Source organism: Drosophila busckii, unplaced genomic scaffold (assembly GCF_011750605.1).
Source record: "Drosophila busckii strain San Diego stock center, stock number 13000-0081.31 unplaced genomic scaffold, ASM1175060v1 hic_scaffold_35, whole genome shotgun sequence".
NCBI lineage: Eukaryota > Metazoa > Arthropoda > Insecta > Diptera > Drosophilidae > Drosophila > Drosophila busckii.
This window is the reverse complement of record NW_022872745.1, coordinates 157,285-177,108: the sequence shown is the minus strand read 5'-3', so window position 1 is coordinate 177,108 and position 19,824 is coordinate 157,285. Positions and strand designations below refer to the sequence as shown.

The 19,824-nt window shown below is 36.6% G+C and overlaps 9 protein-coding genes across 14 annotated transcripts; 3 read left to right on the top strand and 6 right to left on the bottom strand.

Moving 5' to 3' along the window:
• The first annotated feature begins 159 nt into the window (after positions 1–159).
• Positions 160–906, top strand: LOC108602199 (60S ribosome subunit biogenesis protein NIP7 homolog). Its single transcript, XM_017990248.1, has 2 exons — positions 160–304; positions 357–906. The coding sequence occupies exons 1-2, from the start codon at positions 249–251 to the stop codon at positions 841–843; spliced, it is 543 nt and encodes a 180-aa protein (XP_017845737.1). The 5' UTR covers positions 160–248; the 3' UTR covers positions 844–906.
• A 77-nt stretch (positions 907–983) lies between these two features.
• LOC108603995 (nicastrin) lies at positions 984–4,089 on the top strand. 4 transcript variants are annotated; one of them, XR_001915333.2, is made up of 8 exons: positions 988–1,142; positions 1,235–1,330; positions 1,387–2,091; positions 2,147–2,960; positions 3,015–3,226; positions 3,280–3,490; positions 3,649–3,739; positions 3,807–4,088. XR_001915333.2 is itself a non-coding variant. In XM_017993228.2 (7 exons), the coding sequence occupies exons 1-7, from the start codon at positions 1,073–1,075 to the stop codon at positions 3,838–3,840; spliced, it is 2,142 nt and encodes a 713-aa protein (XP_017848717.1). In that variant the 5' UTR covers positions 987–1,072; the 3' UTR covers positions 3,841–4,089. The 4 variants fall into 4 exon arrangements, 3 of the variants coding, with proteins under 3 accessions (XP_017848719.1, XP_017848717.1, XP_017848718.1); XM_017993228.2 differs by lacking the exon at positions 3,649–3,739 and having other exon boundaries at positions 987–1,142; positions 3,807–4,089; XM_017993229.2 differs by lacking the exon at positions 3,807–4,088 and having other exon boundaries at positions 3,649–3,788.
• A 236-nt stretch (positions 4,090–4,325) lies between these two features.
• Positions 4,326–5,921, bottom strand: LOC108603997 (histone deacetylase 11). Its single transcript, XM_017993231.2, has 2 exons — positions 5,684–5,921; positions 4,326–5,631 (listed from the first exon to the last, which is right to left on the bottom strand). Exons 1-2 carry the CDS (start codon positions 5,810–5,812, stop codon positions 4,762–4,764), a joined length of 999 nt encoding a protein of 332 aa, XP_017848720.1. The 5' UTR covers positions 5,813–5,921; the 3' UTR covers positions 4,326–4,761.
• Positions 5,876–7,067, bottom strand: LOC108603999 (putative carbonic anhydrase 3). Of its 2 annotated transcripts, XM_017993234.2 has the most exons (5): positions 6,901–7,066; positions 6,495–6,848; positions 6,290–6,440; positions 6,146–6,225; positions 5,876–6,084 (listed from the first exon to the last, which is right to left on the bottom strand). In XM_017993234.2, the coding sequence occupies exons 1-5, from the start codon at positions 7,018–7,020 to the stop codon at positions 5,965–5,967; spliced, it is 825 nt and encodes a 274-aa protein (XP_017848723.1). In that variant the 5' UTR covers positions 7,021–7,066; the 3' UTR covers positions 5,876–5,964. The 2 variants fall into 2 exon arrangements, with proteins under 2 accessions (XP_017848723.1, XP_017848724.1); XM_017993235.2 differs by lacking the exon at positions 5,876–6,084 and having other exon boundaries at positions 6,166–6,225; positions 6,286–6,440; positions 6,901–7,067.
• Positions 7,068–7,083: 16 nt separating this feature from the next.
• Positions 7,084–8,385, bottom strand: LOC108603998 (carbonic anhydrase 2). Its single transcript, XM_017993232.1, has 5 exons — positions 8,252–8,385; positions 8,030–8,181; positions 7,883–7,973; positions 7,411–7,824; positions 7,084–7,353 (listed from the first exon to the last, which is right to left on the bottom strand). The coding sequence occupies exons 1-5, from the start codon at positions 8,340–8,342 to the stop codon at positions 7,163–7,165; spliced, it is 939 nt and encodes a 312-aa protein (XP_017848721.1). The 5' UTR covers positions 8,343–8,385; the 3' UTR covers positions 7,084–7,162.
• Positions 8,386–13,344: 4,959 nt separating this feature from the next.
• Positions 13,345–14,255, bottom strand: LOC108602578 (carbonic anhydrase 15). Its single transcript, XM_017990716.2, has 3 exons — positions 14,155–14,255; positions 13,826–14,088; positions 13,345–13,759 (listed from the first exon to the last, which is right to left on the bottom strand). The coding sequence occupies exons 1-3, from the start codon at positions 14,234–14,236 to the stop codon at positions 13,403–13,405; spliced, it is 702 nt and encodes a 233-aa protein (XP_017846205.1). The 5' UTR covers positions 14,237–14,255; the 3' UTR covers positions 13,345–13,402.
• Positions 14,256–16,031: 1,776 nt separating this feature from the next.
• Positions 16,032–17,629, bottom strand: LOC108602167 (protein spindle-F). Its single transcript, XM_017990200.2, has 2 exons — positions 16,828–17,629; positions 16,032–16,774 (listed from the first exon to the last, which is right to left on the bottom strand). Exons 1-2 carry the CDS (start codon positions 17,528–17,530, stop codon positions 16,386–16,388), a joined length of 1,092 nt encoding a protein of 363 aa, XP_017845689.1. The 5' UTR covers positions 17,531–17,629; the 3' UTR covers positions 16,032–16,385.
• Positions 17,630–17,884: 255 nt separating this feature from the next.
• LOC108601930 (methionyl-tRNA formyltransferase, mitochondrial) lies at positions 17,885–19,031 on the top strand. Of its 2 annotated transcripts, none has more exons than XM_017989908.2 (3): positions 17,885–18,395; positions 18,444–18,606; positions 18,686–19,031. In XM_017989908.2, the coding sequence occupies exons 1-3, from the start codon at positions 17,892–17,894 to the stop codon at positions 19,027–19,029; spliced, it is 1,011 nt and encodes a 336-aa protein (XP_017845397.1). In that variant the 5' UTR covers positions 17,885–17,891; the 3' UTR covers positions 19,030–19,031. The 2 variants fall into 2 exon arrangements, with proteins under 2 accessions (XP_017845397.1, XP_017845396.1); XM_017989907.2 differs by having other exon boundaries at positions 17,886–18,395; positions 18,659–19,031.
• On the bottom strand, positions 19,008–19,747 carry LOC108601931 (39S ribosomal protein L32, mitochondrial). The gene is made up of 2 exons (XM_017989909.1): positions 19,391–19,747; positions 19,008–19,328 (listed from the first exon to the last, which is right to left on the bottom strand). Exons 1-2 carry the CDS (start codon positions 19,707–19,709, stop codon positions 19,066–19,068), a joined length of 582 nt encoding a protein of 193 aa, XP_017845398.1. The 5' UTR covers positions 19,710–19,747; the 3' UTR covers positions 19,008–19,065.
• Positions 19,748–19,824: the final 77 nt, after the last annotated feature.

Sequence of the window (19,824 nt, the reverse complement as noted above, 5' to 3'; positions counted from 1 at the left end):
GGAATTGTCAGTGTGGCACATTGTGAAATTCGACGCCTGATGTTGTGTCAAACATTGATGTATCGGCAAGCATCGGTATGACACACAACATCGAAAAGCATTGCTCAAAAATTTTCGATGATCGATGCATCGATGTTTTTTTACATCACTACTCATTTTTCGACAGTGTGCCTCTGAATTGTGGAGGCAGGTATATTGCACGTTTTTTTTTTTAGTTTGTACCGCGTTTATTCAGCAGCAATAGTTAAATGAAACGATTATCTGAGGAACGTACCAAAATTCTCTTTGAGAAGCTGGCCAAATAGTAAGCATAACAATAACCATCTTGTATCATTTAAGAACAAAAATAATTTTAGCATCGGTACAAATGTGCAACAGTTGATTGACAGACCTGATGGAACATATTGCTTTCGAGAGCATCGGGATAGGATTTATTATGTTTCTGAGCGCATATTAAAGCTGAGCGAGTGCTTTGGTTACAAGCAACTTGTCTGTGTGGGCACATGCTTTGGCAAGTTCTCTAAGACCGACAAACTTAAGTTCCACATTACGGCGCTTTACTACTTAGCACCCTATGCCCAATACAAGGTTTGGGTGAAGCCGTCCTTTGAACAACAGTATCTGTATGGTAATCACATACCGAAGTCTGGATTGGGTCGTATCACGGAGAATGCAGGGCAATATCAGGGCGTTGTGGTATTCTCCATGAATGATTTGGCGTTAGGCTTTGGTGTGCTCGCACGTTCCACGACAGAGTGCAAGTCGGCGGATCCTCTAAGCACAGTTTGCTTTCACCAGTCTGACATTGGAGAGTATATTCGCGCAGAGGATACGCTATTTTAGTTTTTATATATACATATTTTGTAGCTTTTATTCATTTATAAATAAGGCATTAATAATAAAAGCATTCTTATCGGTTTGTGTGTTTCCGATAAAAAGCTTAATCGTGAATCGAACTAGCTATCGACCAATAATATTGCATTGTTAGGGCTACATTAATTTTATCGCTGCCTTGGAAAAAAGCGATACTACAATTCTAATACAATAGAGGCGGCTTATAAAGGCCCTTAAAATGACAAAGTTGGGGCAGATTGAAGCGGCAATGATTGTAGTCCTTTTGTGGCTGACCGGACATCTCTTAGGTTAGTAGTAAGCGATGCCAACAACGTGTTCAATTTACATCTGACACCCGTAAAAATTGTAACGCTGACTCATTTCAACTCTAACTTTAAAGTTCTTAGTGAGCGGACACGGGATAAGATGTATCAGCCCATTTTGGGTGCAAGTTGTTTTAGAAGACTGAACGGCACACACCAAACTGGATGCTCATGTAAGTGAATAATTAAGCAAAAGTTCGAAAATACAAAAATTATTTGTCGTCTACAGCAACATATTCCGGGTCTGTTGGAGTGCTGCATTTGATCAATGTTCAATCAGATTTAGAATTTCTATTGAGTAACCCCCCAGCACCACCGTATGCACCACTCATACCGCCACATTTGTTCACAAGAGCGAATATGTTACGTTTAAAGGCAGTTGGACCAAGCAATATTTCTGTGGTGCTGCTGATTAATAAACCCGAAAAGATGACTTCATTTTCACATGAGCTCAAATGTCCCAATCAATATAGCGGACTCAAATTGGCTGACAACATTGAGACTTGTGGTGCTAAAAATGAGGCAAATACGTGGAATCGCTGGGGCACGGGCCTTTTGCACGAAGATTTTCCGTTCCCCATATACTATATAGCTGATGGCGAAGAGATTGCCAAGTTGGTTAATTGCTTCGAAAAGTTTAACAATTTTGATTACGAATCCCATGTGTTGCGCAGCTTATGTGCCGTGGAGGTTAAGTCCTTTATGTCAGCGGCTGTTAACACTGAGGTCTGTATGCGCCGTACCAATTTTATCAACAATCTCGGTGGGACTAAGTACTGTGACCCGTTGGAAGGCCGGAATGTGTATGCAACGTTGTATCCACGCAACCCATCGGATCAACTAAATGCAGACGCAGCACGTACAATAAATGCCAATGAGAAGTTTATAATTGTATCTTGCCATCTAGATACCACGAGCATGTTCGATGGTGTGGGTATGTAAAGAGATTATTATATTTAAAATATGGTTATGCATTGGAATGTTTACAGGTCTAGGAGCAGTAGACTCTTTATTGAGCCTGGCCACACTGATTCAAGTGGCTCACATGTTGCACCTGCTGCTGGTTAGAAAAAACAAGCCTGCCATTTCCCAGCGTAATGTGCTCTTTGTTGTATTCAACGGTGAGTCCTATGACTATATTGGCTCTCAGCGGCTTGTTTACGATATGGACCATTTGGATTTTCCCAGTCGGGCCGCTCAAAGCAAACCCATTTCTTTTGAGAATATTGAGTTTCTTTTGGATATTGGCACATTGGATGATGTAGCCAACATTAAGCTACATACGCTAAATACAACACCATTGGCTCAGAAATTGCTGCAACAGCTGAACAGCTATGCCCAAGCTCCACGTTATGGTTTTAATCTAAACATTCAATCAAACGTAGGCTATTCAATACCACCAACATCAGCCCAATCATTCTTGCGCCGGGATGATAAGTTCCCGGCGCTTATCTTGAATGGTGTACCCAGCAATAAATTTTATCACTCAATCTACGATGATCTCTATAATGTGGGCTTTTCGTATGTCAATACAAGTCAGGATTACATGTCGCTCACAGATGTTAATGATATGAAAAGTTTTGCGACGGACTCACTGCAAATGAAGGTGCGCAATATTTCTTCAATTGTCTCCATGGCACTTTACGAAACATTAACGGGTGACCAGTACAAAGATATGATGGTGGCCAATCCGATTTTAACGGACGAGTTCTTTTACTGTTTCCTGCAATCATCTGACTGTCCATTATTTAGGGCAGCATCCCATCCAAAAAGTCCACGTGGCATACCATTGCCACCCATGCGGTAAGAATAAGGATTATAATTAATTTTCTATTGACAAGTTTACATTGAAAATAGATATATAAGTGTGCTGGGCGGCTCACAGGAGTCCTCAGGCTGGACATATCGTCTGCTGGGTTACCTATTATCTTTGCCGCAAAAGACTATTGCCATTGAGAATTGCACACAATTGCCACTTTACTATTTTGCCGGCGTTAATGGATCTGGTGAATGTCGTCTCACCACTCAAAATTATACTACTGCTTTGAGTCCGGCGTTCATTATAGAAGGTGTGTAATGTTTTATATTATAATATATTTATATTTTCATAATCAAATTACAGACTATGATTGGCGATCGGGCCAGTATTCAACGTGGACTGAATCAACATGGTCGCAATTCAGTGCACGAATATTTTTGCGCCCGTCCAATATGCATGAAATTACCACCCTTAGCATCGGCATTGTGGTATTCATCATATCATTTTGTGCGATATACATTATAAGCTCGCGATGGGAGGCGCTCTTTGAGGATGTGCCGGCAAGCAATGCGGCGTAAGTTAATCGTCTAGAATCATGTGCATTTAAGTACTCACATGCATATAGACAATAGACAGCAATATTACGGATTCTCACGTTGTTTTTCTAATAGAACTATCTCTTTTTAGTTTGTTGTATTTCTTTTTTAATTTGTGTTTTTTAATATGTTTTAGATTATTTAATTGATGGTATTAATGCTGGTGCTGTAGCAACATCCACAATAACTTCAACATCATAAACTGTGCATGTCAAATCATTTATTATGTAAATACGAGAAATATTTCACTAGACGAAACAAATTACTAATTGCCAAAATCTTGTGAAACTCTAGAAATTTTAGATTGCCACCTCCAGCTGCCTGCTAGCGCGAAGAAGAAGAGCGTATTCAAAGCAAACTGTTGTATCTAATCTTATAAGTCTAATAAAAGACAATTAATACAAAGATACAACCGCGCGAAAAAAAAAACATTGAAATTGTAGTAACCCCATGATACTCTCTTTTATAACGATTCGCAAATAAATAGTTCATTTTATGTTTAACTCTTAGTATGTAATTAGGCTTTTGTTGTAATACTATAATAAAATAAAAATATGATTGCTCCGAATTGAATTATTGGGCTCTGCTTATAGAATTAATATACATTTACTTTATATTGTACGTACTTATAAATCATACTTTTGAAAATAAAATCTAATAAAATCTATTGTAATTGTTGTCATTCATAAAGATTCAATTAATTCTGTATATGTAGTAAATATTTATAATAGGATGGGTCAATTTGTTCGCGTGAGATACGAGGTAAGAAGCATACCCTAAATTTGTAATCTAAAATAAATTTTAAGATTCTATTTACTAAGAAAGTTTAGGACTATATCAATGAAGTTTTTAAAGCGTATCTTAAATATTTTAGGGTGGTAGTTAGGGGTTATAGCGGTAGTTACCTATCGAAGCTCTGGTCCTTGTATCTCTTGATCGACACTCTCATTGAAGAAGCGGACATAACTTGTATAAGCCACAAATATCTACTTATAAATTAAAACAATTTAAAAGGCCTGTTATAATTAAAAGCTTTTGTTTTTATGTAATGTGAAACAGTTTGCTATTAGGCTTCTCTAAGACTTACTTTTAGACCCATAGTTAAGAAACTCTCCAAGAGGAGAGGTATTCTTAGAAAGCTAGATTCTGAATTTGAAGAATGTTTCTTCGATAAGAAAATCAACAGCCCATTATTATTTAAAGTACTTCCAATTCCTAAATTTTCCTCGGACTCTTTGTAGTAATCATTTTAAAGATTCGAATTTTTAGGGCATTTAGCTCCTAGCCAGCCTTGTCGCTGCAAATTGACGATTGAGTCGGCAATGACGCGACTTGAGGATTTCATATAACCACCGCTGAGGAGCATTACTACAGGAATGCCTAGTGAACGAAACGTGCTAAAGACCAAGCAATCGCGTTCTAATACACCTTCAGGCGTAAGGGATAAGTTGCCTAGCGGATCGCCTGCAAGCACATCCGTACCAGCATTATAAATAATTATATTAGGCTTGAATTCGCTTAGGGCTCTCATCAGGGAACGTTTTAGTTGCTTGAGATAGTAGACGTCTTTGGTAAGGTGATTCAATTCCACAGCACAGCGTATGGTTAGTTTGGCATCGTGATCTCGTGGGTATATGAACGCGTTGTACATATCCAAAATGTATACGTCCTCAACGTTTTTGAAATCCCGCTCGTGCCCATTTCCTTGGTGGGCATCCAGGTCGACAATCATAGCACGCTGAACCTTAGATTGCTCCGCCTCGAATAGGCGCAATATTAATAGGCTGATGTCTGCATAAGGTGAAAAGCCGCCTCCTTTGTAAGAGCAGCAATGATGAAATCCACCGCCTAAGTTTATTGCCCAACCGTACTCCATAGCCAGCTTGCCGGCTAATATTGACCCGGCGGCTTGGTAGCGCATGGGACGCAAATATTTTTTCTGCAGTGTAAAATTAGGAACAAAAACCAAGGCCGGAATCTCCGCAATGGATGCAACATTTATGCTCCACCTGAGCGACTTTAAATACTTGTGAGTGTGCACTTGCAGCAATTGCTCTTTGGTAATCTCAGTAGTCTCGTAGAAATCGCCATTCTCCAGCGATAGCTCTGCACACAATAGCTAAATATAATAACATATTAGCGCAGCTGAAATCTGAATTAATGACAATCACCTGTTGTATATGTTTTCCCTTAGATGAGTCAAATGGATGCAATTTCTCCAGACCAGCAAAGTGTACTGCATAACGCTTAGAGTATACAATGGGCAACTTATTGTCTGCAAAATGATTCTCGTTTTCCATTATCGACCATTTATAACTACTTTTTACGTTTAAAATAACAATTTTAAGTAACTGCAACGTTAATTGTAAAACTCAGCGGTTTTAAAAGTATGTTATTGAAGTTTGAGAGTATCATTCCAGCACATTGACTTTTACATTTTTCAAATTTAAATTTACTGGCGCGTAAAAGGAATGCGCAGAAAAACTTTTCGATTATGAAGCGAATGTAGTTTACGGTAATTATTCAATAAAGGTTTGCCACGACTGTCCTTCAATTGCCAGAAGTTTTGCAACTTGTATGTATGTATTAAGATTTTATCAGCTAAAAGTAAAAGCTATTGATTGTAAACTTACATGTTTTGCAGACATATCAATAGGGGTTTGAAAAACAAACCACTTCACTGATTCAGTGCACGGTGGTGTAGTTAACGAACCTAAGAAAAAAAAAAAAATTACATCTTTCAAAAATTAAAAATAAATCACATTTGTATTACCAACCGTCGTAAGTAAAGAACTCTCGCCGGTCGATGCCAGCCAATATGTCTCTTAACCGAAAGTCGCCTTTCAATGCTGTAGCTTTACCAGCCTCTATTATTGAACTTACCTTACTACATACTTTGTTAAGCGCATGTCCATTGATTTTAAGACTCTTGACGAGCAACAAGTTTAAATTTAGAACTCTGTATATATAGCCCTTACTCACCGACGTTGACCTAAGCTGTATGCCCAATACTACAAACCCATCTGGAGATTTTAAAGCAGCCTTTTGATTTTCATACGCAGCATTCTGATGCAGAATGTGTAATTCGCAGTCTTGCCGGAGTGAGTTAACAACATGTTCGGAGCCTTTATAGCCACTAGAACCCCAATGAAAATGAAGCTGCACAGCCTTATAGACGCATTCCAGCTTGCAGCCACAAACAGCAGGTTGAGTTCCATCGACAGTAGTTGGAATAGGCATAGTTACAGTATGTCCATTGTTCCTCAAAATCAAGGGACCAGATAGTATCTTGTTATAGTTGAGGAAGCTTAGTTTAGGCGCGTCCGACATGATAGCCTATCAAACCTTTAATAAATACATTGAATATGAATCAGTTTATAGAGATTACTCTGTCTTTGTCTAATAGAACTGGCGACTGCTGCTTGCCGTCACGAACACGCCAGTCCTTGCCTTGCTGATCATAGTTGAAGCTCGATATTTTTGTTAATTTTGTCAGCACAAATTTCATTTGTGAATTTTGAGTGAAATATGAAATTTATTTACAAAGCTTTAGATGTTGTTTCTGTGAAGATGAAAGAACAAATGAAACTAACAAGTATTTTAGTTGCCTATGTGAATTTTATTTATCTTTTCAAATAGCTGAAATTCAACTAATTGACGGATCGGTAGTAGACGGTCCTGTTATATACATCCTGCAGACTTCGGTAGTTGTTTATCAAAGGTTGCTGACGAGAGTCTTTCAAGCTCCATAGTTTTTGGATTTGACGATCGCTATAATTGATTGTATCTTTGAATACAGTCCATGTTACGGATTCAGCACAGTCAGGTGTAGTTAATGAACCTGGGGTATTAAATTTCTAAATGAATTTTCCCTATATGTCATCCAAGCTATACTTACCGTTATATGAATAAAATTCTCCTGTAACAATGTTGCCCAGCAGCTGTCCGACAGTCAGAACTCCTTGAATGGTTGCATTCGATTGATATTGGGTAATACGCGGTAATTGATTAAATATCTTGTTCAGTCCGTATTGTGTTGAGAGCGGTCTTCTTGTTGATCTAAACATAACTCCTAGCACTGCCAGACCATCCCAATTCTCACTAGCCTCACTGATACTTCCGTATTTTCTATTTTTATGAACAATATGCATTTCAATATCGTACCGTTCAAAGTTTATGGCATGCTCCGATCCTTTACTCAAGGCAGAGCCCCAATGTAAATGTACACTCTGTGCCTCGAACATACCGGGCAACAATCCTCCAGAAATGGATGCACGCTGCCCACCAATGGTTGCTGGCAATACCAGATTGGCTGATCGTACTCAATATGTTAAATCTATAAGACATTCATATAAAATTCAATAAGTTACCAGTGTGTCCATTATTAACCAGTACTAGAGGCGTCTGAAGTGATCGATCGTAGTTCTTGAATCGAATGCGTGGTATTGAGCTAACAACAGCCTTCAAGTAAATAGGATTAGAAGGAAAGTCTAATGCAATAATTTTTGGTTACTCACATCATCGTAAATAAGATCAATTGGGGATTGTCGATTGCCATCTTTGCATGTACCCTGCCAGTCATCGCCCTGGTGATCATAATTATATTCCCCAGCTTTTACTTCAGCCTTTTCGTCAGCTTTAATATCGTTAAGGTACTCCTCGGTCAATTCTATATGTAATTAAATAGATAATTTTGTGTTTATGTATATTTTATATTTATGATGAGTATTTAAACTAACCAATATACGCGTGCGAACAAGCGCAACCCAGGATTGCCAGCAATAGCAACCTGAACGGAATCGCATCATTGCAATGGTTTAAAAATAACATATTGTGGTGTATTATTTCTGTTTTTGCTTGCGATATGCACCAGGTGGCGTTTGCAGCAAGACTGCATATGCTTAGCGCGATTCGCATTTTATAGATGCATCCAACCTAGAACTCATTAGCCTCCGGGTTGATAAGAGTAACTGGCCTTTCTGCCTCAATTCTCCAGCCAGTTCGCCGGCTTGGCTAAGATTAAAATTTGCATAGTAATTACAAAGAATCTTACAGTTCTTATTGCCTAAACCAGCTCATTTTTCCATCGTAACCAATGTTTTTTTTATTACACGTAGCTGTTATTTCTGGTTTTTCAATAGGCTTTCGCTGTCCAGCGTAACGTATAATTTTAACAAAGTAGACTGGAAGTACTTCGATTGAACAAGAGATTTATTGGTAGCAACAAGTTTCTCCCTTCTTTACTCGAAAATTATCGCACCAAAAGAATTCATAAGTTAAATGTCGAATGTATAAAATAAGCAATATTCAAAATATCAATAAAAAATTTATTATGGTCTCCCATGATCTTTTGTCAAAATGATTTCACGAGATTTTAGCCACACTGTATTATTTTATATGAATTTACCAATTAGCAATTTTTTTTTCAAAAAGGTAAAAGTTGGTCCTGCTGACCGAGAATAAAAGGATTAAACTTCATATAACATATACACACCTACAGCATCTATAGGTACTATAAGGGACAATCACAATTCTAATTATTTTTGTCATGTTTGTATAAGGAACCTTAAGTAACAGTTATGAGTTTGAAAAAATTGTAGCTCAAAAAAGCAGTTTCCCAGCGTAATCGAAAGCAAGCCTAACCTTTTTATCCAGTATAAAAAGAATTTTTTTTTTAATTATCATATTTATATAAACTTTGAAAATAGGTATTAGTTTTTTGATTTTTTTTATAAAAGCTATGCCATAACTATTATATTCAACCTATATTATACAAATTAAAAATAAAAGTTACTCGTGGGCGCTACCATCTTTTATATACACTTTGACTAAGGTATCGCAGCAACCACACGAAATAGCTATGGTTTCACAGCTCGTTGTAACTGAAGCGCCCGCATCGACGCTGCCGTTTACATGGCGAGTGAGCAATAGCACCCGCTGTCTATATAGAAAATTAAAATGTGAATATTTCCTAATCGATCAAAAATCATGACAAAGTTATTGTGTGATTTATTTCAGATATTTTCCGATTTTTCTTGTGGGCTTAAATATTTTTTTTTTAATTTGTGGTGGTGTTGGAATCATATACATAAAATATACGTAGCGAATTGCTTTGAAAATAGGAGACCTTACATTCCAAATTTAGTTTCTCTTATAGTCTCTGAATTGTCGTTTATTTTACAGGCGGACAGGTTGACATGGCTATATCGTCTCAGTTACATATACTCTATACGCCTCCTTCTGCCAGTTACATACATTTGGACAACTTCTTGATACCCTCTTCCAATTTTATATGTCAAAGGTTATATTCATTACGGTATGTTAATGTATTTTACTTTAAGGTGATTTTCAAAATGTAGAAAACAAAAACCATTTAAAAAGTAATTTGTACCAGTAATTTGTGCTGGTATATTCTGATAGCAAATGTAAGAGCCCATTATAAAGTATTTTTCACAATGTTAATTATGATTATTACTATATTTCACAATGGTAATTATGAACCAGTCCCGAAACAAGAAACTTAGATGCAAAGTTCGAGTTTTGATTTTAATTTAAAAAATATAAAATCGCGTTATTTTAAAAAGATACAAACGTACAGGGAATAGTATTGATTTTTTGCGCTATTCTTCTGCTAAATCTAATTTTAACTTGTTAAATTCTCAACTTTACAACTTTTTGAAAAAATTCTTACTTCTCAATTAATGCATTTCAGCAGCTTAATTGTTTCACCTTACCAACATGGTTTTGTGAAACATAAGTCTACTACCACCCATCTACTTGAGTTTTCGTCAATGGTAATCAAAGGTTTTCACAACAAAATGCAGACTGCTGTTATTTATACTGACTTTAGTAAAGCATTTGACTCTGTTAATCACCGTCTTCTAGTTAATAAATTAAGCTTGATTGGACTTCCAAACAATTGTCTGAAATGGATTTCCAATTACTTAACTAACAGAACTCAGAGGGTGATTTTCAAGTCGGCTGTTTCCAAGCCAGTATTCGTAACGTCTGGTGTCCCTCAAGGTAGTCATCTTGGTCCTTTGCTCTTTAACCTATTTATTAACGATCTTCCCTCAGTCATTATGCATTCCAATATTTTGATGTATGCTGATGATTTGAAGCTGTGTCTATCATTTAGAGACATGTCATGCAGTACTTTTTTGCAGACCGATCTTGATTGCTTTTTTAATTGGTGCAAAAATAATTTATTAAAACTTAATTGCTCTAAATGTAAAGTTATTCCATAGACACTCGCCTCACATATCGTGAACTACTACATGGATCAATTGCCTCTCAACAGATTATCGGAGGTTAATGACCTGGGTATTCTCCTTGATAGTAAGCTGAAAGTTTGAAAAACATGTTTCCTTAACTGTCAGTAAGGCAATTCAAGTTCTCGGCTTTATCAAACGATGGGCTAAAGAATTTAATGACCCTTACACAACTAAACTACTTTATATATCTCTTGTTCGACCGATTCTGGAATATGGATCTTGTATTTGGTCTCCACAATTCTCGAACCACCAGATTAGTATTGAATCTGTTCAAAAAAATTTTGTATTATTTGCTTTCGGCTTTAACTGGGTTCCAGGTGTTGATCTACCATCTTACTCTAGTAGACTACTTTTAATTAATCTTCCATCTTTAACTAATCGACGAATCATGCTTGGTGTCATGTTCATGATTAAATTAATTAAAGGGGAATTGATTCTTCATATTTGTGGGTCAACTTAATTTCTCGGTTCCTGTTAGGTATACTCGAATTTTTGTTCTCCTTAACTCTTAACTTTTGCACAACAACTATTTACTGCATGAGCCTCTTCGAGTTCTCTGTGCTGATATAATAAACTTTATTCTGTTATCAACACAAGACCTCAGAGTTTTAATTACTAAGTCGTGTAAACTTAACTACTTAAATGATAACAATTAACTATCAGATCTGATGGGTTTTCCTTTGGGTTTTTCCCCCAATCCTTGCCAAACAAATGTTGGGTCTGTTTAACACTCCCAATATTTAAGGTTTTTAAAAATAAAGATATAATTATAAATTACCTTTATTTTTACCTATTTTGTATATAAATACTCTATAATGTAATTTTTTCTTTTGCTGGTGACTGCTCCTACAAAAATTAAATAAATAAATAAATAAAAAATTTTCTATAAATAAATTTACATGGTTTCAGTAATAGTATTTGAGATCATAACTATATCCCAGTTATCAAAACAAAAAAATTAAAATAATTGAATATAATCTAATGTCGTCAAAAAACTCGGCTACTTTTAAAAAATTGTGGTGATTTCGGATTATATCTGATTTTCGGATTATATCTGATTTTTTGTAATCGTAATATTAAAATAAATTTCACCACTATGAATTTTTTTTTTTTTAAATATATTTAGTGGATTTTTTGTGAATTCTCTCGTAACTTGTCAATTATGCAGTAGCAAGAACGGCTTGTGCCATCGAGGCATCTTTTAAAGACACAGCCCAACAACTTTGTGAACTTTGGTCCAGTACAAGGATTGCCACAAACAAAGGTTCCTGAGCGAACGGCCATTGAGGCATAAGATCCACCTGCAATGATGGCGGATAGAATCATACATTAAGAACCAGAATGAGGACTGTCAGACAGAGGACTTGACCATCACGAGAGGACTGGTCCGCTACAAAGAAAATGGAAAAGATTGGATCAGAATTGGTAATTAATCCAAGAGTAACCTCCTGTGTAAGCGAGGCCAGCTAAATATGGGAATGGGTTAGGGCGATTATTCCCAGAGGGACGGAGGAAGGAGATGCTAGGCCGATCGAAGAAGCTCAAAGTGGTGCAGATTGATTAATTATCACTCCAGACTTCATTCGATCCACATACTGTGGCTTATGAACATGAGAATATAATTACACTGCTCGCAAATCTCTTCCGCAATAAGAACCAAGCAGAGGTTATAGATTTATGAACAACGATTCTTTCACTGTAGATAATTGGCACGTATCCAGCGAAAGCGAAGCAAGTCAATCTGCCTTCCAAGAACACAAAGAGAACGCCTCAGATAAAGTATTTGTAAAACAAATTGTAGAAGGGCCTAAAAGGGCTGGGCAGCATTTTGCGCAGATCTAACCAGTGTCTGGGAAGCGTCCAGACTTCGAGTCAAGAGTGTCTGCAGCTACTCATAAACACAGTTGCTCAAACATGCAGACAGGCAGGCTATATCGACTCAGTTTGTCTTGCTGATCAAGAATATATATACTTTATAGAGTCTACCACGCCCTTCTTCTCCCTGTTACATACACTTGCACAACTTCATAATACCCTTTTCCATTTTTTACAAAAATGTCAAAGTGTATAAATATAAAAGAATTGTCGATGAGTTTCGAACCCGGTCATAAAACAGCCGCACACCTGTCCATCTACGCGAAATTTACTTGATACCGACGTTCAAAACGCGTTTTGTTTTTTGCGGAGAATCTACTGGTAGACCGCAACTCAACTTTTTATTTTGTATATTTTGCTTTATCTTTGGTTAAACTAATGTTTTCTTGTAATTTATTGATTTTTATACACTGTTTTGTGTGTATGTGTTTGTGAGTGCGTGCGTGTGTTTGCTGCGATGCTCGAGTCAAAGTGTATATAAAAGTTGGTTGCACCCAACTATAATTTGTCCACTTGTTTTATTTTATTGTTTTTTTTTTTTGCTTTTATTGCATTAAAAGAAAAATATTTACTTAATGTGCCTTTTAAGAATTTAGATACGTTTCGATAGAAATATAACTGTGCTTATAAAATAATTTGATTTAAGAGTTCGAAAGCAGTATGTATGCTAACATAAATATGTTTTATTTTGCAACAAATAAACATTCATAAATAATAATTTAAAATGAGAGCTTGTTTTTTCTAACCGTAGATATAGTTTTTACTGGTGCGATAAAACACAGGACGATTGTTACGGCGTTGAACTTCACGGTAGTTGTTGCCTATAAAGTTTCCATTGGAATCCAGTAGCTGCCACAACTTGGATGCATCTGCGTAGGATATGGGGAGGGGGTTTGAAAACACTGTCCACGTAACAGCCTCGTTACACTGCGGCGTTGTCAATGATCCTTTATAGGTGTAATATTCTCGTGTGTTTAAATCCCCGAGCAATTGGCCCAGCGTGATTGAGCCCGGTAGCTCCGATGCGGAATTGTAATCAACAACATTTGGAAGCACACCAAAAAGTTTTTTCAATCCAGGAAAAATTCGATTTGGACGCTAAAATTAGGTAATAAATTTATATAATTTTCATCGTAACTATTAATACATAAAATATTCGGTTACCTCTTTGACCTTAAACATTACACCAAGTACGGCAATACCATCAGGATGGTTTAAGGCTTCTGTTACATCGCTGTAACGCCTATTACGATGTACAATATGCATCTCAATGTCAAAACGTCTTCTATTTATTGTATGCTCTGCTCCTGTTGACACGGGGGAACCCCAATGGAAATGTATACCTTCAGCTACATATTCACCTTTAAGAAGACCCCCAGTAATAAAAGGTTTCTGACCGTTTACAGTTTCCGGTATAACCATGTCAGCTGAAGTACATAAATTATATGAGCACTCATAAAAAATAAAAGGCTCAAGCATAAAGTTAAACTTACCAGTGTATCCTTTGTTAACTAAAGTTAATGGTCGTTCTAGTTTGACGTCATAATTCCCAAAAAATATTCGAGGCAGCGGCATAATAAGTGACTTAATAAAAAATAATTAAATATTTAAATTCAAATATGTTAATAGAGAAAGTTTATGATTAGGTTTAAAATGGCGCAGGTCATAATCTAGTTTAGTAGTTTAGTATAATATGTATCATATATGTACATATCATATTAATAATTTAAGATAATCCACAGATGCGTGAAAATTGAAAAGCAGCGCCTGCCTTGATTGTAACGCAAATTGGGCTAGCAACTGAAAGCAATAAAAGTAGAAAAATTATGTAATGTAAATTGGAGCGGTAGGAAGTAATTTCATGTACTATTTCCATCAAGTAGCGTTTATCAAATTAACTGTCAACTCCAGCAGCGGAAACTAAAGCTTATGTCTGCGGCTTTTACGAGACATACATGTATTTATGAAAAGACATGTTGCAATTTTGATTTACTACTAAATGTTTACCTCACAGATCATTGATGTGGGTACTACAGTAGTTTTACTCATGTTATAGAAATTCTTGAAATTCTTATGCACTCGAAAATTATTTGTAATAAGTGCATTTATTTTTTCTTTCTTACACTTTCAACGGACAGTCTAATTGGGCTTTGTCGGAGACCAGTAGCGCATGTTCCTTCCCAGTCTGCTCCATTTTGCTCAAAGTTCCAATCTGAATTCACGCTGCCATCAACATCTGAAATATCATTAAAATGAAGGCTTTAAATTCGTTTATAGAAAATATAATTAAGTTCTTCACCTTTCTTCATTCAATTATATTTTTCTTATTGGCATGTTCAAATACTTATTTTTAATTACCATTAATTTCTGGTTTTTGGTACGCAAGCGGCAATAAAAGAAAGAGTTTTTGAAAAAGATCCGCATGCACCATCTTAACAAGTGTTTAAACCAAACTAATTGAATCAAAAAAATAGTAGTCGCCTGAACTGCTTCGAACACAGCTTTAACCCGACTGAGTGGGCTCAGAAGTCACAGTAAGGTTTTTATAACACTGCTCAGCGGGAATTATTGCGTTGAAGACGAGATCGCTGTTGCTGTATCTGTCTCATGCTGCCAACAAAGCTTCATAATGCCTTTTTCTAATTAGGACATCTGCATTTTTTAACTATCGAAAATACTACAAGATAGATATGAGATCATAGGCTACAAGGGCTTGACAAAAGTTTATTCAACACCCTGTATGTATGGAAATTCTATTATGAATTATATTATTGACATACATACATACTAACTCCAGTTCTAAATTTTATTTGGTTGAATACACAAGGCGTTCCATTGTACGTGCTCTTGGTAATACTATTTAGTAATAAATTACATTTTGTTGGGTACCTATGTTTTTAATATTTTTCTTTTCTCCACATTTGCATATGAGAATCGTTTTTATTCTGCCCCATTCTTATTCTTATGCTAATTTAGACTTACGCTAAGGTAAAACTTTTGGTTTTTTGTGGACTCTTATTATTAATTTTTATTAAATTATTCATACAACTTGTCACTAGCATCGGTTAAGATTAAAGTTAACCGATATTTTTTATAAGCTTCGGTTTTACTTTCTCTAAATGCCTCTCTCATTCTGTTATTAATTATGCTAAATAAGTTAGCGTTACAAGTTACCTTGCCCAAACGATTATAAAAGAATTCTATAATCTTTGCGTACACACAGCATAAGATCAAAGTCAAAATGCTTTGTGTGTTATCTAAACTAGGATGTAGCTCTTAATTGCTTATATTCTCTGAAGATTTGTTATAGCAGAATATTACACCATGATTGATTTATATAAAAGTAGAAAGCCACTGTAAGTTATACTGTAATAAAACATATGTTTATTGCCAATTTTATATGTAAAATTAAGTTGTTCTTTGAACTCTATTCAGTTTCTTTCATTACGGTATATCTCCAATTCTTATGGAAATTTTTGGCATTGACGAAAGCTTTTTACTTTTGATTTTAGGTCCGTAGAAAGTTCAAAGATGAGGGTACCAATACTTGTATATCTAAATATGCATAATTCATCAATTACTGTTGATGTAGTTGATTTGGCTCAACATTTTTTTTCTTATTTCCTAACGGTTCTTATTAATAATTTTATATTAAGATACAACTTTCTTACATATCATACATCTATTCATCTTAGCCGAGTAGATCAAATATCGGCATAATTTGTCAAAAATCACCAACGGCATGTGAAATGAATTCGAATTGGCGATCTATGCTCGCTTCCGCTTCCAACGGCTCATCAATAAAGTGCATCTCCACATGTTCTTGGAAAGCCTTAAAAGAAACTTGGCTAGAGTACAGCTTTCCGCACATAGGGCATGTTTTATCGATAGAATCAGCATTCATTTTATCTTGTATTATACTAAGCCGATGGTCTGGCAGAACAGTTTCTGTTGACAGCCGATCATTTAATATTTCGTGCTCGATGTTAATATTGCTCACGCTGTGATATTTTTTGGGTTCGTTGCTCAGGCTCTCCTCGGTCTCTAAGCTCTTATCAGCCATTTCTGGCTTGTTCGCCGTTTTCTGTGCACAATCAGGACAGGGCTGAAGGACTACAATATAAAAATTTGTTGAATACCATTCAATATAACTCTTTTTTTTTTACCAATGCGCGCCCCAATCTTTGTAATCGCCGAGTTTAATTCCTGTTGCTGTTTCATCGCCTCACGGCGCAGATCCTGCAAACCTTCCATGCAGTGCTTGGCATCAAAGTTGTTATCCGTCTCGCTTACGTTACTTGCGTCGTATACGTTTAGCTCACAGGGATAGCCAATTTTCGCTTTGTTCGTCTCAAAGTCAGCTAGTACTATCTCTTCAAAACTTACGTCTGTAATTACCTTTTGACGCAAGTGTGGATTTGGCGAGTGCTGTGTAAATGTCTTAGAGCGGATTAGGTTCTGATTGGTAGCAATTAAGGGACTGGCGGTACTATTTATTGTATAAACATCTTCTGTTGCATGTGGCTGATCTTTAGATATTTTCGAAAGACTCGACCAAAGTCTACGGTTCTCATCAGACACCATACTGATCTGCTCCAACAGCTGCTCTTTTTGCCGTTGCAGTTCGTCTACTTGTGATTGCAATAATAACACATTATTACTGCCAACAATTGGAACCTGTTTTATATGAGATTCATCTCGCAGTCGTTGGTTCTCCTCTTCCATACTCGACACACGCTGTTGCAGCTGTATACAACGCTCTTTCATTGTTTGCAAAGCTACTTGCAGTGCGTAATTCATCTTGTCACTGGAAGACGCACTCGAGCTGCAGCTGGATGTTGATCTAATAATGGCAGTCTGTGGTTCCATAACGAGCAGCTAAGCACCGAAACAGAAATATGTTAATTGTTCAGATTTGAATAGATTCCTTTTGGACAGCGTAAAAGTTTTTATTTTTCCCAATGACGAATATATATCGATATAGTCAAGAGCGTATATACATACATACATTTTTCGATATACTCTGTTAACGTTGAACGTAGCCTTTTTAAATTTATTTATTAATTTATATTTGGGATTGGTTTTACAGCAAACAGAATACATTTCCTGCAGAATATCCTCAAAGACCTGCGAAATTTGACCAGAGCTTGAATATATTATTAACAGTCGATCAATTTTATCGCTTGTTGATAAACATGGTTGCCTATTATAAAATTTAACAGCTGTGGTAATGCTGCACTTCAGTCTTTTATTTAATTTTTTTTTTAGACGTAAAAGAAAATTACTGCAACATGTATGCACGAATAGTATGAGATGTTATGCAATAAAGCAATCAACGGCTCCCAAAGTATTGTTTTTCGGAACCGACAACTTTTCCCTGCCTAGTTTACAAATGTTACAAAAACAAAATTTGGAAATCGGCGTTGTCACCTCCTTCAAGAGCCCGGCCAACTGTGTGCGAAGCTATGCGGAACATCAAAGACTTCCCCTTTATCGCTGGCCGGTTACAGTGGAACAATGTTTAACGTATGACCTGGGTGTGGTGGTATCCTTTGGTCATATGATACCCTCGTATCTCATAAGTGCTTTTCCAAGCGGTATGATAAATGCCCATGCTAGTCTTTTGCCCCGCTGGCGTGGAGCCGCACCCATAATTTACGCTATTATGGAAGGTGATACGAAAACGGGTGTTTCAATAATGCAGATTCATCCACATCATTTTGATGTTGGTCCCGTAAGTAGAATGCAACCTATTTTAACTAAAATTCCAACCATTTTTTAGTTATTAGCCCAGAGAGAGTTTTCCATTAAACCTGATGTTTATATGCCAGAGCTCCATACAGCACTTTCTCATTTAGGAGCCGATCTGCTTGTGGATACAATAAAGAACTTGTCTGAAAAACTTTTAAATGCTCAACCGCAAGACGACAAGATTGCTACCTACGGTAAATAAAATACGTAAATAATTTTGTATGCAATAACGTTTCCTTTGAATAGCACCCAAAATATCCCCGCATATTGCAGAAATCATCTGGTCAAAACATAGTGCAACGGAGCTGTATGCCCGGCATCGAGCACTATATGGATTTAAGAGCTTAACTACAAGATTTCTTGACAAGCAAGTACAAGTCTTGGATGTAAAACTGCCTGAGCGACCACTTTGTTTATCTATGGAGCCCGGTTGTTTTAGCTATCAGCGCATACGTAAGGCATTAATTATTGGCTGTGCCAAAGACTCACAATTAGAGGTTTCGCGCATTCGTATGGAAGGGAAACGCCCAATGAGTGCGCAAGACTTCAGTAACGGATTTTTTAAACGAACACATATGTTGCAGTTCACGGAAAATAAAAAAGTTGCATGTTGTTGACAAAATAAGTTTATTGGATATAATTGCGATGTTGCCTTAGCCCAAATCGGATGGCTTGACCTCCCTGGCTTCAGATAATTGCTGTGTGGATTTTTGCAACAGGTTCTTTGTAAACCACATTGGGCGCGGCTTTTTCATTTCCACTATGCGTTTTCCTTTAAGTTCGTCAGCAGTTTGGGTTGATTTTTCGCCCTCGTACAACACAACAACATCTTGCTCGGTGGGTTCCAGACTAAGCTGTTCTTGTATTTTCTCCTGCATAAGCTGAGTTTCTTGACGAACTTTCTCGTAGCAGTGAGCTAATAGCAGAAATAATTAGTTATAAAACAATTTTTTTGTAGTATTCCTAGACACAACTTACGACACAATAGTCCCAGCTCGTGGTTATGTCCACAATGCTGGCAGGAACGCAGGTTTGCCTTTATTCTAAGCGGCTTCCAGACATACTCGAGATATCCAAACTTGCGTTTTAAACGCTTTTCCACGCTTCGTCGATGCTTGGGAACAGCCCATAGTATGCCATCATCTACCAAATCCTTTAGACGGAATTTTAAAGAGTCGTGGTTGTTGTGTTGAATTGAAGCATGAGCCAAAGCCGGTGTATGTGCACAATGTGATACAAACAATGTTTCCAGGTGCTTTATAAAGTTTGTAATTGACAGAAACAAATTTCTTGACATTTTTAGCTGAGCACGCACTGTTTACGTAAATGAATGTAGCAAAAAATATCGATATTCCGAGCCCCGTTTAGCAATCGAATCCTATTTAATATCGAAAAATTCATTCAAGTGAAGT